Source organism: Choloepus didactylus, chromosome X, assembly GCF_015220235.1.
Source record: "Choloepus didactylus isolate mChoDid1 chromosome X, mChoDid1.pri, whole genome shotgun sequence".
In the NCBI taxonomy this organism is placed as follows: Eukaryota; Metazoa; Chordata; class Mammalia; order Pilosa; family Megalonychidae; genus Choloepus; species Choloepus didactylus.
In genome coordinates, this window is record NC_051334.1 from 144,531,113 (window position 1) to 144,549,570 (window position 18,458).

General features: G+C 37.6%; 1 protein-coding gene across 1 annotated transcript in view; it reads right to left on the reverse strand.

Moving 5' to 3' along the window:
- Nucleotides 1-6,438: 6,438 nt before the first annotated feature.
- The window catches only part of LAMP2 (lysosomal associated membrane protein 2), a 36,130-nt gene continuing 24,110 nt past the window's right edge, over nt 6,439-18,458 (reverse strand). Inside the window, exons 4-7 of the mRNA XM_037820890.1 lie at nt 14,182-14,293; nt 11,839-11,953; nt 11,272-11,451; nt 6,439-8,855 (exon numbers count right to left, since the gene is read on the reverse strand). Of these exons, the coding sequence (XP_037676818.1) occupies nt 8,716-8,855; nt 11,272-11,451; nt 11,839-11,953; nt 14,182-14,293 (547 nt within the window). The 3' untranslated portion in view covers nt 6,439-8,715. The remainder of the gene's footprint in view (nt 8,856-11,271; nt 11,452-11,838; nt 11,954-14,181; nt 14,294-18,458) is intronic.

Below are 18,458 nucleotides of genomic sequence, written 5' to 3' on the forward strand. Positions count from 1 at the left end.
TGTTCTCAGTGTGTGGTTCCTGGGCCAGCAGCATCAGGGATCGCCTAGGAACTTGTTAGAAATGTGAATTCTCAGGGCCTATCTCAGAGTTTCAGAATCTCAAGTTTTTGGGGGTGGAGAGGGAGCAGCACGTGTTTCTGATTCACGCTGAAGGTTGAAGTCCTTTGCTTTAATTCATAGCCTAATGTGAACAAACAACCTAGATCTCACCGAGGTTGGTTCAGATGGGGCTTGGCAGTACACTCGGCTGTCCAGAGGCAGTCTGTAGAGCTGCAGGAATGCAAACACATCCCTGTGCAAGGCTTTTTTTTTTTTTAAACCTTTGCACATTTTTATTACTCCAAAATAGATAAGTAAGTAAATAGAAACAAGAATAATAATACAATACAAGAACACCCAAAACATCCCATCCACCCATACCCTTTGTTATTTATTTAATTTTTTTATAATTAAATTTGGCTTTATTAAGATGTATTCACATACCATACAGTCATCCATGGTGTAAAATCAACTGTTCCAAGTACCATCATATAGTTGTGCATTCATCACCCCAATCTATTTTTGAACATTTTCTTTAACACCAGAAAAAATAGGAATAAAAAATGAAAGAAAAAAACAACACCCAAATCATCCCCCCCCATCCCACCCTATTTTTCATTTAGTTTTCGTCCCTATTTTTTTACTCATCCATGCATACACTGGATAAAGGGAGTGTGATCCACAGAGCTTTCACAATCACACTGTCACCCGTTGTAAGCTACATTGTTATACAGTTGTCTTCATGAGTCAAGGAGGTAGGTGATGGAACCCTGAAGCTTCTCATTCTGATGTCTTGATTGTCTCCAGGGTCCCCAGGTGATTTCTTTTAAAGTCTTTTTTTACTCTAGTGCTGTTCTCATTCACTTCTTACCCTTCAACCCCCTGTTAAAGATATGGTTAGTTTTTTTGTTTTTTTTTTTTTGTTTGTTTTTTTTAAATTAAATTCAGTTTTATTGAAATACATTCACACACCATACAATCATCCATGATATACAATCCACTGTCCACAGTATGATAACAGTTATGCATTCATCACCACAATCTATCTCTGAACATTTTCCTTACATCAGAAAGAACCACAACAAGAATAAAAAATAAAAGTGAAAAAAAAACACCCAAATCATCCCCATCCCACCCCATTTGTCCTTTAGTTTTTGTCCCCATTCCTCCACTCATCCATACACTAGATAAAGGGGGCGTGATCCACAAGGTCTTCACAATCACACTGTCACCCCTTGTACTCTACATTATTATATAATTGTCTTCAGGAGTCCAGACTGCTGGGTTAGAGTTTGGTAGTTTCAGGTATTTAGTTCTAGCTATTCCAGTACATTAAAGCCTAAGAGGTGTTATCTATATAGTGCATAAGAATGCCTGTGCAAGGCTTTTATGTCACTGAATGGGATTACTCAGTATTTCGAGACTGACTTTTCACAGCAGTTCGCATGTTTTGTTGGCTCTCAATTCTCCCATTGCTAGGGTCTGACACAGGCCAGTGAAGGCAGTAAGTTACCTGTGGGAGGAGCCTTGGCTTTAGAGCCCGAGGGACCTAGGTCTGAATACTTGCTCTGACATTTGCTAGCTCTGTGACCTCAAATTACTTTCTTTCTTCTCAAGCAAGTGTTGGTTCCTTTCCCCTTCCCGTCAGGGTTAGTTCTGTGATGATGGAGTAATGGGTTTAAGGGATTTTAATGGTAAGAGCTACTATAGAGTGCCAATATGTGCTTCACACTTTTAGGCCATTATCCCTTTTGTTGCCAATGACAGCTCTGTAAGGTGTAGATATCAAAGATGCCCCTATTGGAAGAGATGTCTATTTGGTGCAGGATCTATATTTTCTAAACATTATAACTACAGTCAGCTTGTTCAAACACAATTACATGGAACTTTGAATAGGAAGTGAGATATTGTACATTAGTAGAGGTTAGAGTGAAATAGTGACACATCCCAAAGTAATTTGGGCACAGAGTAAAAACATATTTGCAGGGACCCCTGAGGAGCTGGGGGAAAATGTGGAAGTGTTGGACTTCCTCACCTGGAGTGATGCTGATGTTGTCACAAACATTAGGACGAGGGGTTTGATGAGCCAAGCCCTCTATCATGGGACTTGCCCTTATGAAACTTGTTACTGCAAAGGAGAGGCTAAACCTGCTTATAATTGTACCTAAGATTGTCCCCCTGAGTACCTCTTTGTTGCTCCCATGTGGCCCTCTCTCTCTAGCTAACCCAACTTGGCGGGTGAACTCACTGCCCTCCCCTCTACATGGGACCTGACTCCCAGGGGTGCAAATCTCCCCAGCAACATAGGCTATGATTCCTGGGGATGAATCTGGACCCGGCATCGTGGGATTGAGAATATCTTCTTGACCTAAAGGGGGATGCAAAATGAGATGAAATACTTTCAGTGGCTGAGAGATGTCAAATGGAGTTGAGAGGTCACTCTGGTGGACATTCTTATGCACTATGTAGATAACACCTCTTAGGTTTTAATGTATTGGAATAGTTAGAAGTAAATACCTGAAACTACCAAACTCCTACCCAGTAGTCTGGACTCTTGAAGATGACTGTATAACAACGTAGCTTACAAGGGGTGACAGTGTGATTGTGAAAACCTTGTGGATTGCACTCCCTTTATTTGGTGTATGGATGGATGAGTAGAAAAATGGGGACAAAAACTAAATGAAAAATAGGGTGGGATGAGTGGGATGATTTGGGTGTTCTTTTTTTACTCTTATTTTTTATTCTTATTTTTATCCTTTCTGGTGTAAGGAAAATATTCAAAAATAGATTGGGGTGATGAATGTATAACTATATGATGGTACTGTGAACAGCTGATTGTACACCATGGATGATTGTATGGTCTGTGAATATATTTCAGTAAAACTGAATTTAATTAAAAAAAGATGCCCCTATTAATAGTTATTCATGAAAGGTCTTTTTTACTCCTATTTTACAGAAGCAGCAACCCAATAGCTTATCCAAGTCATTCATTTGGGAGTTGGAGAAGCCTGCGTTCATGCTCCAATCTGCCTCACACCCCAAACTAGGATCTGTTTCCTCTGTATCACACCGCTTTTACCTTATACCTTACCATGTAGTCGCAGTTAACACAGACTGTTGGTACCTGGACTCACTGAATTGAGTAAAATAGGATTTTTAATCATAGATGCAGTGTGGTGGAGAGGGAAGAGGGTGTAGGTGGCATGAGAGTCAGACTTGGTCAACGTGGACAGTGTTAAGGCTGGAAAAGAGGGTGGTGGAAGAACGAGGGCAATGTGGGCATTGTTCCTAAGTGAACCCTGCAGAGACAGAGACACTGGATGCTGCAGACCATTTGCTGGTTGCTAACATGACCACAGACATAGGGGACTGGTGGTTTGATGGGTTGAGCCCTCTACCATAAGTTTGACCCTTGGGAAGATGGTTGCTGCAAAGGAGAGGCTAGGCCTCCCTATATTTGTGCCTAAGAGTCTCCTCCTGAATGCCTCTTTGTTGCTCAGATGTGGCCCTCTCTCTCTGGCTAAGCCAACTTGAAAGGTGAAATCACTGCCCTCCCCCCTACGTGGGATCAGACACCCAGGGGAGTGAATCTCCCTGACAACATGAAATATGACTCCCGGGGAGGAATGTAGACCTGGCATCGTGGGACGGAGAACATCTTCTTGACCAAAAGGGGGATGTGAAAGGAAATGAAATAAGCTTCAGTGGCAGAGAGATTCCAAAAGGAGCCGAGAGGTCACTCTGGTGGGCACTCTTATGCACACTTTAGACAACCCTTTTTAGGTTCTAAAGAACTGGGGTAGCTGGTGGTAGATACCTGAAACTATCAAACTACAACCCAGAACCCATGAATCTCGAAGACAGTTGTATAAAAATGTAGCTTATGAGGGGTGACAATGGGATTGGGAAAGCCATAAGGACCACACTCCACTTTGTCTAGTTTATGGATGGATGAGTAGAAAAATAGGGGAAGGAAACAGACAGACAAAGGTACCCAGTGTTCTTTTTTACTTCAATTGCTCTTTTTCACTCTAATTATTATTCTTGTTATTTTTGTGTGTGTGCTAATGAAGGTGTCAGGGATTGATTTGGGTGATGAATGTACCACTATGTAATAGTACTGTAAACAATCGAAAGTACGATTTGTTTTGTATGACTGCGTGGTATGTGAATATATCTCAATAAAATGAAGATTAAAAAAAAAAAAAAAGAACACCCAAATCATCACCCCCATCCCACTGTATTTTTCATTATAATAAATGAACCTGAGTCCGTACAAGGCAAAAATGACAAACAGGCATATTTCAGCTGAGATTTGTTTCATGATGGTGGTCTCACATTAAGTGTTGGTGTGTTTGGGGCCTCCTACTCTCTCTCTCAATTTTCTACCATTTTCTTCTTTGGCCTTCAGACCAAACAAGCCTCAAGGACTGTACAGACTAGAATGCTCTTCTGCAGTACTTCATGGCTGGTTCCCTCATCTTTGCTCAAATGCCAAGCTCATCAGGAACTCCCTTACCACTACCCCTCAGGCTCTCCCTATTCCCTTACTCTGCTGTATGTTTTTCCATGGCACAAATCAACATCTGACATACTAGATATTTATTATTTGGTTATTATATAATATTGATTTTATCTATTATTACTAGAATGTAAATTGCACAAGGGCAGGGACTTTGTTTTGTTACTGCTGTATTACTAACACCTTAGCAGAGTGCCTATTCAGTAAATATTTGTTCAATGAAAAAAAAATTATTTAGGTAATGGAACAAAATTTTGGTAAAACATTAATTTTAATAGGCCCTGAGTAAAAGAAAATCTCATTCTGTAAGTCGTTTTGATCTGATCTTTTTGCCTGATGTACACTGAAGAAAGTAATAAAAATATTTCTGGAGGAAGGAAAAGGGTATTTGTGGAAGAGTTTAATAATCACAGTAGCAGTAAATATTTCTGAAGATTAAAAACAATTTCACAGTTGCTGATATATCAATGAGTTTCATGTAGATTAAACAATAACTGTTAATTTTTAAATTTCTGTTCATTTAGGAAGTTTCCAAATTCAATTTTCATTGAGAGAGTTGGAAAGCTGAGACATACATTTACAACAAAATATAAAACAAAGACTCCTCTTAAAAAACAATTTAAAAAAAACCAATTGTATTCTGGAGTAGTGAAAATGTTCTAAAATTGATCATAGGGATATATGCACAACTATGTGATGATACTATGAGCCAGTGATTGTATACTTCAGATGGTTTGTATGGTGTGTGAATATATCTCAATAAAATTGCATTTAAAAAAAAAAAAACAACTGTATCAAAATTTCTCTTTGGAAGAATCAGTGTTAAGGAATGCGTGATGCATAAAGTTGGCTACCAGGGGAAAAGAAAAGATGGGTGGGAAGGAAACAAGCCCAAGACAATTTAAAATTACCTACCTAACTAAACAGAGACAAAATGCTATAATCTTAAAAGCAGCCAAGTCTTACAAGAATTCTTCCTGGAAAATAATGCAGGAGACTTTAGATGGTGTTTTACATGTGAGTAAAGTACATTCTTACAACCCAACAAGTAGCTACTTATCAGATTCCTTCTAAAAATGCTCAAAAGTATATTTATCTTCATTGAAATGAAAAGATCATACAAAGAAATAAAACAGGATTTTAAAGTCCCCAGTTCCCTGATGATAAAACTGAGACCCAGAAGTTAAGCAGCTTGACCAAGATCACATGATAGCTAGTAGCCGAGTTGGGAGCAGTGATAACTAGTTGGCAGTCACAATAGCTTAACTGGGTAAATCCAGAAGAGTTTCTGGTTAGATAGCGAAGTTATTGTGTGTGATATACTTAGATGACTGGGAAGCTATCTAGAAATTGCTAAGATTCAAGTATTTTAGGATGATCTAAGAAGAGACAGATTTCTCATAATTCTACTTTGGTTCCCATCAAAAGCTTGATTTGTATGGTGGCAATGTAAAGCAGCTTATCAATAGATATTAAGTATCAGCATCAATTTACAAGTTAAGAAAGTATACAAGGGATAGTCTGAAGCTTTTACTATGGAATAAATATTCTAGATCACTGGTACCCTAATTGATTATGCATCAGGTTCAACTGGAGAGCTTACACACACACGTGGCATATACGCACACCATAAAGGGCCCTACCCAGACCTATGTTAAATTCTCTTGAATAGAGCCTGGAATCTATTTTTATAACAAACTTCCCAGGTGATTCAACATCTATGTATGAGACCACTCTTCCAGATGGTAATACACAGGACATCTTAGAAATTTACTACATCTACATCTAAGAGCATCTAAAAATTTTCCTTTTGAAAGAAACTATTATGTAGCACACAAAATCTTAACTTTAACCAATGGGGGAAAAATGTGAGCAAATTTCCTTAAGAAATAAAAGAATCTTTATTGTTTTTGAAGCAATATGTTGAGCATACGGACAGGCAAATATCTAAAGAGAAATACCATACAGCACTAGCGGTTTAAACATTTGAGAAAAAAACATGGAAAGTACTTACATGGACCAGTTTCTTTATACAAATGCTAACACATAAAAAACATCCTAAACCAAACAGTGTTACTGTCAAGGTGTATGCCTAGTGCAACAAATAAAACCTCAAAAGGTACAAAGAATAAGTGGTTATAGGAAATAATAGTGTAAATAGCAGTATATAAACTGGCCCAAGTAAAACCCAAAAGTATTCACTGAAGTCAGATTTTCTATAAAACAGGGGTTATTAGGGATATTTTAATATGATCAGGTATATAATCTAAGTATAGAAACTTTTAGTAACATTAATTGCCTTAAGCCAGCGCTACCTTCTTGTGCTTCCAATTTTTATTGTTTTTTAAAAAGCCGCAAAGCAGCTTTGTTTTAACTCATGAGAAATATCTAAGGCCCATGTTCTTATGAGCATTAGTCATTCTTATAAGGGTAACAATTTTACACTAAAACACTATTTAAATAAAAAATAATTTTTGAAAATCAGATTTACATTTAGTCTTTAAAAGATGTCTTAACCTGACAATGCAGCTTAATGTAGCTCTAAAAGGGGAGCTAGCCAGAAATCTGATTCTGTGCCAGTAAGGTTTTTAGGTTACTCTAAACAGAGACCAAATTTAAGTGGAAGAAAATATTTATCACTTCAATATAACTTGAAAGACAATTACAGATATATATGCACTTATAGCTGGAATATCAAATTCATTCAACATCAATAATAGCTTAGAACCCAGGTAGCTCCTCATTTTCTAGTGAACAGGGGGAGGGCACATAATCTTCCCCCGCAAGAAAAAAAGAACCACTCACACAAGAATCTTCCATATATAGCTGTACATTGATAGTTTTTCACTCTTTGCTCAGCCAGTCCAATATAATAAAAAAAATCTAGAAGCAGCAAGAAATACTAGATGGATGTGTTAACTATCAAGCTAAAATGTTTTGCTATCTCAAATAAACATTAGGTGGTGCACAGTAAATGGACAATTGGTACATATCTCCAGAGCACAAAACTGAACATAAAAGATAGGAATTAATAATGATTCTACCACAATGAACAATAACAATGTAAGTTTTGATCAGCAGAGAACCATTTAAATGTGACAGCCAAATTAGTGAATGCTGTAGCAATCAATGCAAGCTAGAAACAAAAAAACTTTTTAATGTGCACTACTACTAAGAGAAAACTAAGACTTTTGGGTTAGGTGCAAATTACCTTATAAGGGTAAGGTGCACTTCTTTATGTAGGTTCCACAATATATTGGCATTTCTTTAAGGAAAAAAAAAGGAAAAATCACGCCACCACCAACAAGAATAATGGAAGGCTAAAGAGAAATCTGCATTAATTTTAGTACTGCATCTACAGGTCAATTTACGGGTACAAAGGACTAATGCCCTAAATTGGCATTGCCTAGCAATTATCTCCAAAGCATCTACAAACTGGATTGAAATGCCCAATTGGAATAGTCTTGAGTTTTGAACTTTAAAAGACTGAAATATCCATATTTTTTAAAGGATTAAATAATAAGATTAACACCTATTCTAAAATTTAAAAAACTTCTATATCTTTTGTCATTACAATCACATGAAATATAAATGCATTCAAAAAGCATCAGAAAAGCATTAACTGCTAAGAATATAATGATGCTAGGCCCTGTTGAAATCTACTGGCATCTCTCTCATAGGTCAAGTATGTGGCAATGCCAAAGAAATGAAGTTAACCTGCAAACAAAATCATAAAAAATGCAAAAGAAGCAAGTACAAATTCAGTGTAGAATGTTGTCCCAACTTAACTACATGTAAGAAAAAAAATCACTCTTTAAAAATTTTTTCCTAAAATTATGTATTTCTAGTCAGAAAACACTGAAATGCTAATTTAAGACAATCAAATAGAACCTACAATCCAGGTGATTTTGCACATGCCTTTTGCTACAGAAATAAAAGTTTTAAATCCCTTGGTTGGGCAAACCAAAATCACATGACTAAATTGCAGTTTATAGTTTTGGGATTTTTAAAAAATATGTTTAAGTTTGAAATCCCCAGACCATCCATTCCAGGATCAGGACTACAACTAAATATACCTTAAATTGAATAGTAGCTTATGTTGGAACTTGTACTTGCTTTATTATTTTATAACAGAGATCACATATGGATTAGTGTTACAGAGTCTGATATCCAACATAACTACTTCTTCTGCCAATTAGGTAAGCAATCACTATAACGATAATCAAGCCTGAAAGACCAGCACCAACTATAATTGGTATAAGAATGGTGTCACCATCCAGCAAACACTCCTGGGCTGTAGATAAGAAAAAGTGTGTAACAAATAATGAGTATAAGCAAAAAAAAAAAAAGTCCAAAAGTAAAAGATGTTGATTCAAAAATCAGAAATTTTCTTACAAGATTTACTTTAACTAAAACATGTGTATTTTTACATAAAGCTACAGAAAATTACGGATTATTCTAGGATTAAAATCCCAAAACTTGTTTGTCTTTTCATTCATGTATATGTGTGTGTGTATATACATATATGTATGTACAGATATTCATATATATGAATACACATATTTCATATATATCTATATTTACAACACTATTTATATTATATTGTATATATACATAAATGTGTTTATGTATATGTATTTATCTTCCAAATCCTTTCCAAAATAGGGGTGTTAACTTTATCAGAAATGAAGGAAGCTAATCTAGCCCATATCTGCATAGACATATTAACCTCTCCATGGTAGGGTGAATGTCTTTTGGGAGACTGGGAACAGATCAGGAAGGCAGCATGGGATTAGAACAGTCAGGCTGGCCTTGAAATTCCTTTAGAGCAGGAGTCAGCAAACTACAGCCCCCTGGGCCAAGTCTGGCCCAAGAGCTAAAAATGGTTTTTGCATTTTTAAATGGCTGAAAAAAATCAAAAGAAAACTATTTCATGGCACGTGAATTATATGAAATTAGTATTTCAGTACTCACAAAGTTTTACTGGAACACAGCCGCACTCATTTGTTTATGTGTTGTCTATGACTGTTTTCATGCTACAATGCTGAGCTGAATAGTCGTGAAGAGACAGATTACCTAAATCATTTACTGTCTGGACCTTTACGGAAAAAGTTTGCAGATCCTGTCTTAAGAGTGTATGATAGCAGGGGCTGCAAAAGTCAAGAAACTGGGACCTTTTACTAATTTGAGTGCATTTACTACATTTTTTTAATCAATCTGGTCAAGGCTGGAAGCCCATAGGAGCTATTTTTTCTATTTCTAGAGAGTACTATGATCCAGTAAAATTGAATCAACACACTTTTACCTTACTACAATTTTATTTTCTCCTTCTCTACAGTCAAGTATTACCTGCGTGTTGTATTTATAGGTACCTGCAGCCAAGAACCTAGTTCCACAAATACATTGTGTATTCATTATCAGCATTAAATCTTATATACCCCTTTGGGTGATATTTTTGATTCTATGTACATGAAAACCCAAGTTTCAAATTGCAAGAACACTCATCTCTATTATAGCTGACTAGGTAAACAGGCTTGAGTTGAGATTAACATGCAAATGATTTTAAACACAAATCTAGAACTAAAATTAGGTTAATAATACATAGGGGAGCTAGATAATGACTCCAAAAATAAAGCTGTTAAAGGATCAAAATAATTGAAGTACATAAGCAAAACTGACATAAGGGAAAATGAATTCTTGAAAAGTATTTTTAAGTGTGATTAACCTCTCTAGTCACAAGAACCATAGGGTGAAGAGTCCAATTTATCTAAATCTAACGGAGTCAGACTAGGTATTCAGCACTACTGAAAAAGCAGTCAGATGGCTCACAGCACATTTACTTTTAAACAGTTTCCACATTTCTTTCTAAGCCACAGTTAATTGTTAGAAAGTATGTGGACAACCAGAATAGCTCTACTTAAAGAGCTGTGATCCACAAGCCCCCAATTTTAAGTAACGGGTTTAAAACAAGTCAATTAAGGAATTCCTATGTACTTTATTTCATTATGTAAATTCTAATCCTGAAATGCCAAATATATCTTTCACATTCATATAAAAACACTGTAATGTACCTTTCAATAAGCGTTTCATTCAAAAATCTGACAAATACTATCATTAGTCCTAAGTAGATCTTCAAAAAGGCCCATTAACACTGGCACATGCTTTTTAAAACTCTCCAGATCATTTTGGCTAGCAAAAATATAGTTCATGAAATTGGAGGCTTTGCTACCACTCTATCATTAGTCTTAACAAAATAAGACCAAACTGCTTTCAGTAAGTTCTGAAAATGTTTCAGCAAGAAAATGGCACAAGTAAGGCAGAGGCAGATACTCAAAGCTGCGGCTCAAATGTTGTCCTCACCATGAACTAAAACCTAGAGGGAGCATATGTAAAGCTCACTTAAAGCTAACATCAGGCTTCAGCTTTAATATCTTTGTTGCAAATGGTTTGGGGATCACAAAAATACCATTCTGAGCAAAATGATGAGCCAGATTTAACTATTATCTGTCGACATAAAGGAATAGTTACAGAACTTGTCCAAGGCTATGAAAACTCTACAATAGAGTTGAGAGGTGAATTCATATTACTCTATTTCAATATTTAAATTTCTGTGACTCAAAGGAAAAGCTACCTTATCAGTAAACATAAGAACAGAAATTATTAATTAAATGAGTAAATTATTAGTATAATAAAATGTGCTTGATTCTTACCTGTAGAATACTTTCCTTCCGTCACATTGAAAGGCTGAACCCTTAGATCAAAGGTATTTATCTGAAATGTTCCAGACACTGAAACAGTCTGCTCTTTGTTGCACATATAAGAACTTCCCAGGGGGGCATCCCAGTAGCTAAGGTTGTGGTTTGTGATGCTGAGAACTTTAAAGAGAGAAACAAGTTAATAACTTCCTCTAAACATCAAAAATGAGACAGATCTCAGGATTTCTGAGTGACGTATAAGAGCTTAGGGTCTATCTACAAAGAGCAATTCACTAGGCTTTATCGTTCTACAGATGTTTCTATAGTCTAAAATCAGTCACATCCTTAACAATTATAACAATTATCCACCATACTTCGAAAAGATGGGATAATGCAAAAGATAGAACACTACATTTCTACGTTACTGATTTTAAGTTGTGGTCAAGACACAATACTTTTACATAAAGTCATAATAAAATCCATAAATAAGGCACTACTTGATAACAAGACAATTATGGTTTCTATTTTTTCAGTTTAGCCTACATTTCTCCCCCACCCAACCCCAGTCAATGCTTTGCTTACCAAAGACATTTACCAGATTCAAGCTGACATTCACTTCCTTCAGATAAAACCGGTTTTCATTTTTCTGTTTGAAAAAGAGCTTCCAGTTAATCATCATATCACAACTGCCTAACATCTATAGAAGAAAAGCAATCTAATGTTATTACACAGAATATGAGGCCATGGATTAGATCTAAACCAGTAGAATAAACAGCAACTAAGTAAAGGATAACTCAATCTATGACAGAAACCCTTTTCCTCTGCATTTAGTTTCCAATTTTCAAACCATGGTTGTAGTTATGTGGTTCTTGGACACTCTAATTCATTCCCTCAGTTTTATTCCTCCTGTCACTTGCTGAACCCTTATTACCTCCAGCCTGGATCAAAATAGTCTCTTAACTGGTCTCCCTACCTTTTAGTCTCTCCAGCTCTAATCTCTCCTTCTCACTTCTGTTATCTTTCTGAAGCACTCATCTGATCAGCCAGTCATTCTAATTATCTGAGTGCTTACTATGTACAAGGTAACATGTCTAAGTGCTTCAGAGAGCTACCAAGATGAATCAGACTTGGATCCTGCCCCCACCATGTTTGCAGTCTGCCAGGGAAGATACTGTACATAAATATATAGCCATAAAAAAGAAGAAAGTGACAAGTTATGAAAATTCACAGTAGAGAAACTACTTTCAACTAGGGGAGGAGCAAAAATAACACAAGCTTAGGGATGGGACTTTTGACCTGAGTGGGATTTAGTTAGGAAACGAGCAGAAAAGGGACATTACAGTAGGCAACAACATGAACAAAGGCAGAGTCAGAAAATACGCATAATCACAAGGATGCTAGCAGTTATTGAGAATTTACTAAACACCAAGCAATGATTTTAAAGCTTTACACATGTAATCATTGAATTATTATAATATTCCTATGCCAAAGCATAGAGATACTTCTCCCAAGCTATAGTTAGTACACAGTGAGCTGGGACTTGAACCGAGGGAGTCTGGCTGCAAAACCCTATGTACTGGTTACCACTAGGCTCTTTTGTCTTATAGGATGTGGATAGTGGACAGTGTGAGGGAAGTTTAAGATTCATGAAGATAGGGAAGAAGCAAACCCACAAACTGCTTAGGTGGTGCTTGTAACCCAGCTGACGGGTGTGTCCTTAGCTGTGATTCTTAGTAGACAGATGCTATAATGAAGCTGTGTTTATTTATTATGCCCTGTCCAGCATATATTAATGATAATAACTATTGCTTATTAAGAACCTAGTGAGTGGCAGTTTTACATTATTTATTTCATTTAATACTTATAGTGACTCTGTGGGGACAGAACCATTATTATCCCCATTGCATTGATGAAGAACCTGAGGCTCATAGAGGTTAAATAATTTAGTCCTAGTAAGAGGCAGATCTCTGGTGTGCGTAACAATGTGCTAAAATGTAAGAATAATCATAAATATTCTTCTATGCTATTCTTGTAAAAATGGGGGCAATAATTACCTGCTAGATAGATTTGTTATAACACCCAAAACATGTACTTTTTAACAATAAAGAAATGTAACTACCACCACCAACCTCAAAAAAGGTTCATGAAGAGGGAGAAAAGGAAACAAAGGCTGAGGATGTAGATTACATTGGAAGCATGGTGTGTGTGTGGTGGAGGTTGAGGGGGGGGCTTGAACCACCCTAGAGTTTAGATGTTATCTTGCAGGCAACTCAAATTCACCAAAGATTTCTGAGGAAGAGCTATGATTTAGGAAGATTAAAGCTGAGGCACAAGAAGGCCGGGGGAGGGAGGGAAGAGGGAAAGGAGAAGAGGGACTCCTCAGCAGGTTGTTTCAATAATCCAGGCAAGAGGTTGTTTAGGCTACAACCCAGGCAGAGGCAATGGGAAATGAAAATAAGGGTAGGGGAATCCAAGACGGCAGATTAGGAGAGACAGAGCAAAATACTTCTCCATGAAAGACACCAGATAAAAGACAGAAAGTGTTCCAGAATAGCAGTTCCAGGGTTCTACTGGCTGGACAAGGTCTGCTACATCCACAGTGACTGTGCATTTGGTGAAACTGAGAGTCTGCGTTCAGAATCGAGTGAGCTTTTGAGGCTGCTGGGGAAACAGCAGCCAAGCCACCCTGAGGTGGGGAGAAACCTGGGGTCAGCATCTGGAAATGGGTTAAAAACCTGGAAAGTGGCTACAGATCTGGCAGAGAGAGCCATGCAGTCAAAGGTGGTGGTGAGTGCCTTCCACACCCCGGGAACCCGCCTTAGTATCTCATGTGGATGATAGCCTTTTGCACTTCCACAGCTAATTGTCCCAGAGATAGCAACAGGCTGCTGCAACAGGCGAGGGACTGGGGAAGTAGGAAGTTACCACACCTTGTACAGCCATGTTTTCAGCGGGCTGGGAGATGCCCTGATGTGGTGCCACAGCCAAGAGCTTCCCCTGGGGATTCCGATCACCTGTGACATTGTGCAGTCTTCCTCTGTGGAGGCCCATGGAGTGCACAGCTTAGACGCAGAGTCCCGCACAGAAGTGCCAGGAACCCTACACCAATCCCAGCGATTTGTGGACCCATGGCAAAGAAAGACTGTGGAGAATCTGAGCTGAAGGGTCGGACTTGTGTCGCAGCCTCAGGAACAGCTGGGAGTTCTGGATCTTAAAGCTGTCTTCCCTGCCTAACTGCACAGGGCACACCCCGCACCCTCAGGGTTGGCAGTCCCAACTGCACACAGAAAATCCGTGCACTGAGTGGACCCCCACAAGGTTTGGACCCCCACTTGCTGCACAGACGAATGTGGGAAGAGCTGGCCTGAGGGTAACAGGTGGCTCAGGGGTGCCATCTCCTGGTAGGTCAGGGTAGGTGCATGCCACCAAGTTGTAGCTCTGTCAAATTATGGATAATTGTTCAAAGAAGCCTGCATATCCTATGTACTAGTTTGGATGTTTTATGTCCCCCAAAACTCCATGTTATTTGATGCAATCTTGTGGGGACAGACATATTTAGTCTTGATTAGGTTGGAATCCTTTGATTGAGTATTTCCATGGAGGTGTGACTCAATCAACTGTGGGCAAGACCTTTGATTGGATAACTTCCATGGAGGAGTTACCCCATCCATTCAGGGTGGGTCTTAATTAAATCACTGGAGCCATATAAAAGTGTTCAGAGATAGAAGGAGGTACTGCAGCCAAGACAGACACTTTGAAGAATGCATAGGAGCTGCAAGTGGAGCTGGAACACAACATGGGATCAGCAGGTGCCAGCCATGTGCCTTCCCAGCTAACAGAGGTTTTCTGGATGCCACTGGCCTTCCTTCGGTGAAGGTATACTTCTGTTGTTGCCTTCATTTGGACATTTTCATGGCCTGCAGGCTGTAACTTGTAAACAAATAAACCCGCTTATAAAAGCCAATCCATTTCTGGTATTTTGCATAACGGAAGCATTAGCAAACTGGAACATCCTAAAAGAACCCTATCAAGATAAGCAAATGCCAAGAGACCAAAATCAACAGAAAATTCTAAAGCATATGAAGAAGCCAGAAGATACGAATAACCCAAATGCCCAAATCAAAATACCAGAGGAGACACAGAACTTGTAGGAATTAATCAAAGAAGTACTCACAAACAAGATCATGGATCAAGATATAAACAACATGAAGAAGACCCTAGAAGAGTATAAAGAAGATTTTGCAAGAGTAAATAAAAACAGATGAGCTTATGAAAATAAAAGAAACTGATGGTCAAATTAAAAAGATCCTGGAAACACACAGCAGCAGACAGAACAAATAAGCTAATAACAAATAAGCAGCAGACAGAACAAAAAAGCAGAACAAATAAGCAAACTTGAAGACAATGTTCTAGAGAGTAAAAGTACAAAAGAATGAACGGAGAAAAATTAGGAAAATTTGAAATGAATCTCAGGGATATGATGGACAACACGAAACACACAAATATAAGAATCATTGGTGTTCCAGAAGGGGAAGAGAAGGTTAAAGGTCTAGGAAGCATATTCAAAGACATTGTTGGGGAAACTTCCCAACACTTCCAAACAACATCAATATGCAAATCATAGATGCCCAACGAACTCCAAACAGAATAAATCCAAATAAACCCACTTTGAGACATACTCTGATCAGACTGTCAAATGCTGAAGAGAAGGAGCAAGTTCTGAAAGCAGCAAGAGAGAAGCAATTCACCACATACAAGGGAAACAACTTAAGACTAAGTAGTGACTACTCGGCGGCCACCATGGAGGCGAGAAGGCAGTGGCATGACATATTTAAAATTCTGAGAGAGAAAACTTGCTAACCAAGAATTCCTTATCCAGCAAAGCTCTCCTTCAAATTCGAGGGAGAGCTTAAAATCTTCACAGACAAACAAATGCTGAGAGAATTTGCTAGCAAGAGACCTGCCCTACAAGAGACCTGCCCTACAAGAGATACTAAAGGGAGCCCTGCTAGCATAGAAAAAAAGAAACAAGAGAGAGGTATGGAAAAGGGATCAGAACTAAAGAGTTTTAGTAAGGGTACATTAAAGAAAATAAAGAGAGAGAGGGAAAAATAATCTGACAAATAAAAACCAAAGGATATGATGGCTGATTCTAGAAATGCCTTCACAGTAATAACACTGAATGTGAATGGATTAAACTCCCCAATTAATAGATATAGATTGGCAGAATGGATTAAAAATATGAACCATCAATATGTTGCATACAAGAGACTCATCTTAGACACAGGGACACAAAGAAACTGAAAGTGAAAGGATGGAAAAAATATTTCATGCAAGCTACAGCCAAAAGAAAGCAGAAATAGCAATATTAATCAAAGATAAAATAGACTTTCAATGCAAGCATGTTATAAGAGACAAACAAGGTCACTAAATACTAATAAAAAGGACAATTCAACAAGAAGTAACAATCATAAATGTCTACGTACCAAATCAAGGTGCACTAAAGTATATGAGACAAACACTGGCAAACTGAAGAAGCAATATATGTTTCCACAATAACTGTGGAAAACTTCAATACATCACTCTCTCCTATAGATAGATCAACCAGAGGACAAATAAGGAAAGTGAAAACCTAAACAATGTGATAAATGAATTTGACTTCACAGACATTACATCCCAAATCACCAGGATACACATTCTTCTCTAGTGCTCACAGAACTTTCTCCAGAATAGATCATATGCTGGGCCATAAAACAAGCCTCAATAAATTTAAAAATATTGAAATTATTCAAACTATATTCTCTGATCACAATGGAATACAACTAGAAGTCAACAACCATCAGAGATTTAGAACATTAACAAACAGGTGGAGGCTGAACAACACACTCCTTAACAATCAGTGGGTTAAAGAAGAAATACCAACAGAAATTGCTAAATATCCAGAGACGAATGAAAACGAGAACACAACATATCAAAACTTATGGGATGCAGGGAAGGCAGTATTGAAGGGGAAATTTATAGCTCTAAATGCATACATTAAAAAGGAAGAAAGAGCTAAAATCAAAGAACAAATGGAACAACTGAAGAAGCTAGAAAACGAACAGCAAAATCATCCTAAACCAAGTAGAAGAAAATAAACAAGGATTAAAGCAGAAATAAATGACACAGATAACAAAAAAACAAGAGAGAATAAATAAAACCAGAAGTTGGTTCTTTGAGAAGATCAACAAGATTGCCAAGCCCCTAGCTAGACTGACAAAATCAAAGAGAGAAGACCCAAATAAACAAAATAATAAATGAGAGAGGCAACATTACTACGGATGCCAGAGAAATTAAAAAAAAAACTTTTAAGAGGATATTATGAACTGTACACCAATAAAGTAGCTAATGTAGAGGAAACGGACAATTTCCTGGAAACATATGAACAACCTAGACTGACCAGAGAAGAAATAGAAGACTTCAACAAACCAATCACAAGCAAAGAGATCCAATCAGTCATCAAAAAGCTTCCCACAAATATAGATGCAGGGCCAGAAGGCTTCACAGGGGAATTCTACCAAATTTTCCAAAAAGAACTGACACCAATCTTACTTAAACTGTTTCAAAACACTGAAGAAAATGGAACACTACCTAACTCATTTTATGAAGCTAACATCACTCTAATACCAAAACCAGGTAAAGATGCTACAAGAAAGGAAAACTACAGGCCTACCTCCCTCACGAACATACACAAAAAAAATTCTCAAAAAAATACTTGCTAATCGAATCCAAAGACACATTAAAAAAATCATACACCATGACCAAGTGGGGTTCATTCCAGGTATGCAAGGATGGTTCAACATAAGAAAATCAATCAATGTAATACAACACATTAAAAAAATCAAAAGGGAAAAATCAAATGATCCTATCAATAGATGCTGAAAAAGCATTGGACAAAATCCGGCATCCTTTTTTTTGATAAAAACACTTCAAATGGTAGGAATTGAAGGAAACTACCTCAATATAATAAAGGGCATATATGAAAAACTCACAGCCAGCATAGTCCTGAATGGTGAGAGACTGAAAGCCTTCCCTCTAAGATCATGAACAGGACAAGGATGCCCACTGTCACCACTGTTATTCAACATTGTGCTGGAAGTGCTAGCCAGGGCAATCCAGCAAGACAAGGAAATAAAAGGCATCCAAATTGGACAGGAAGAAGT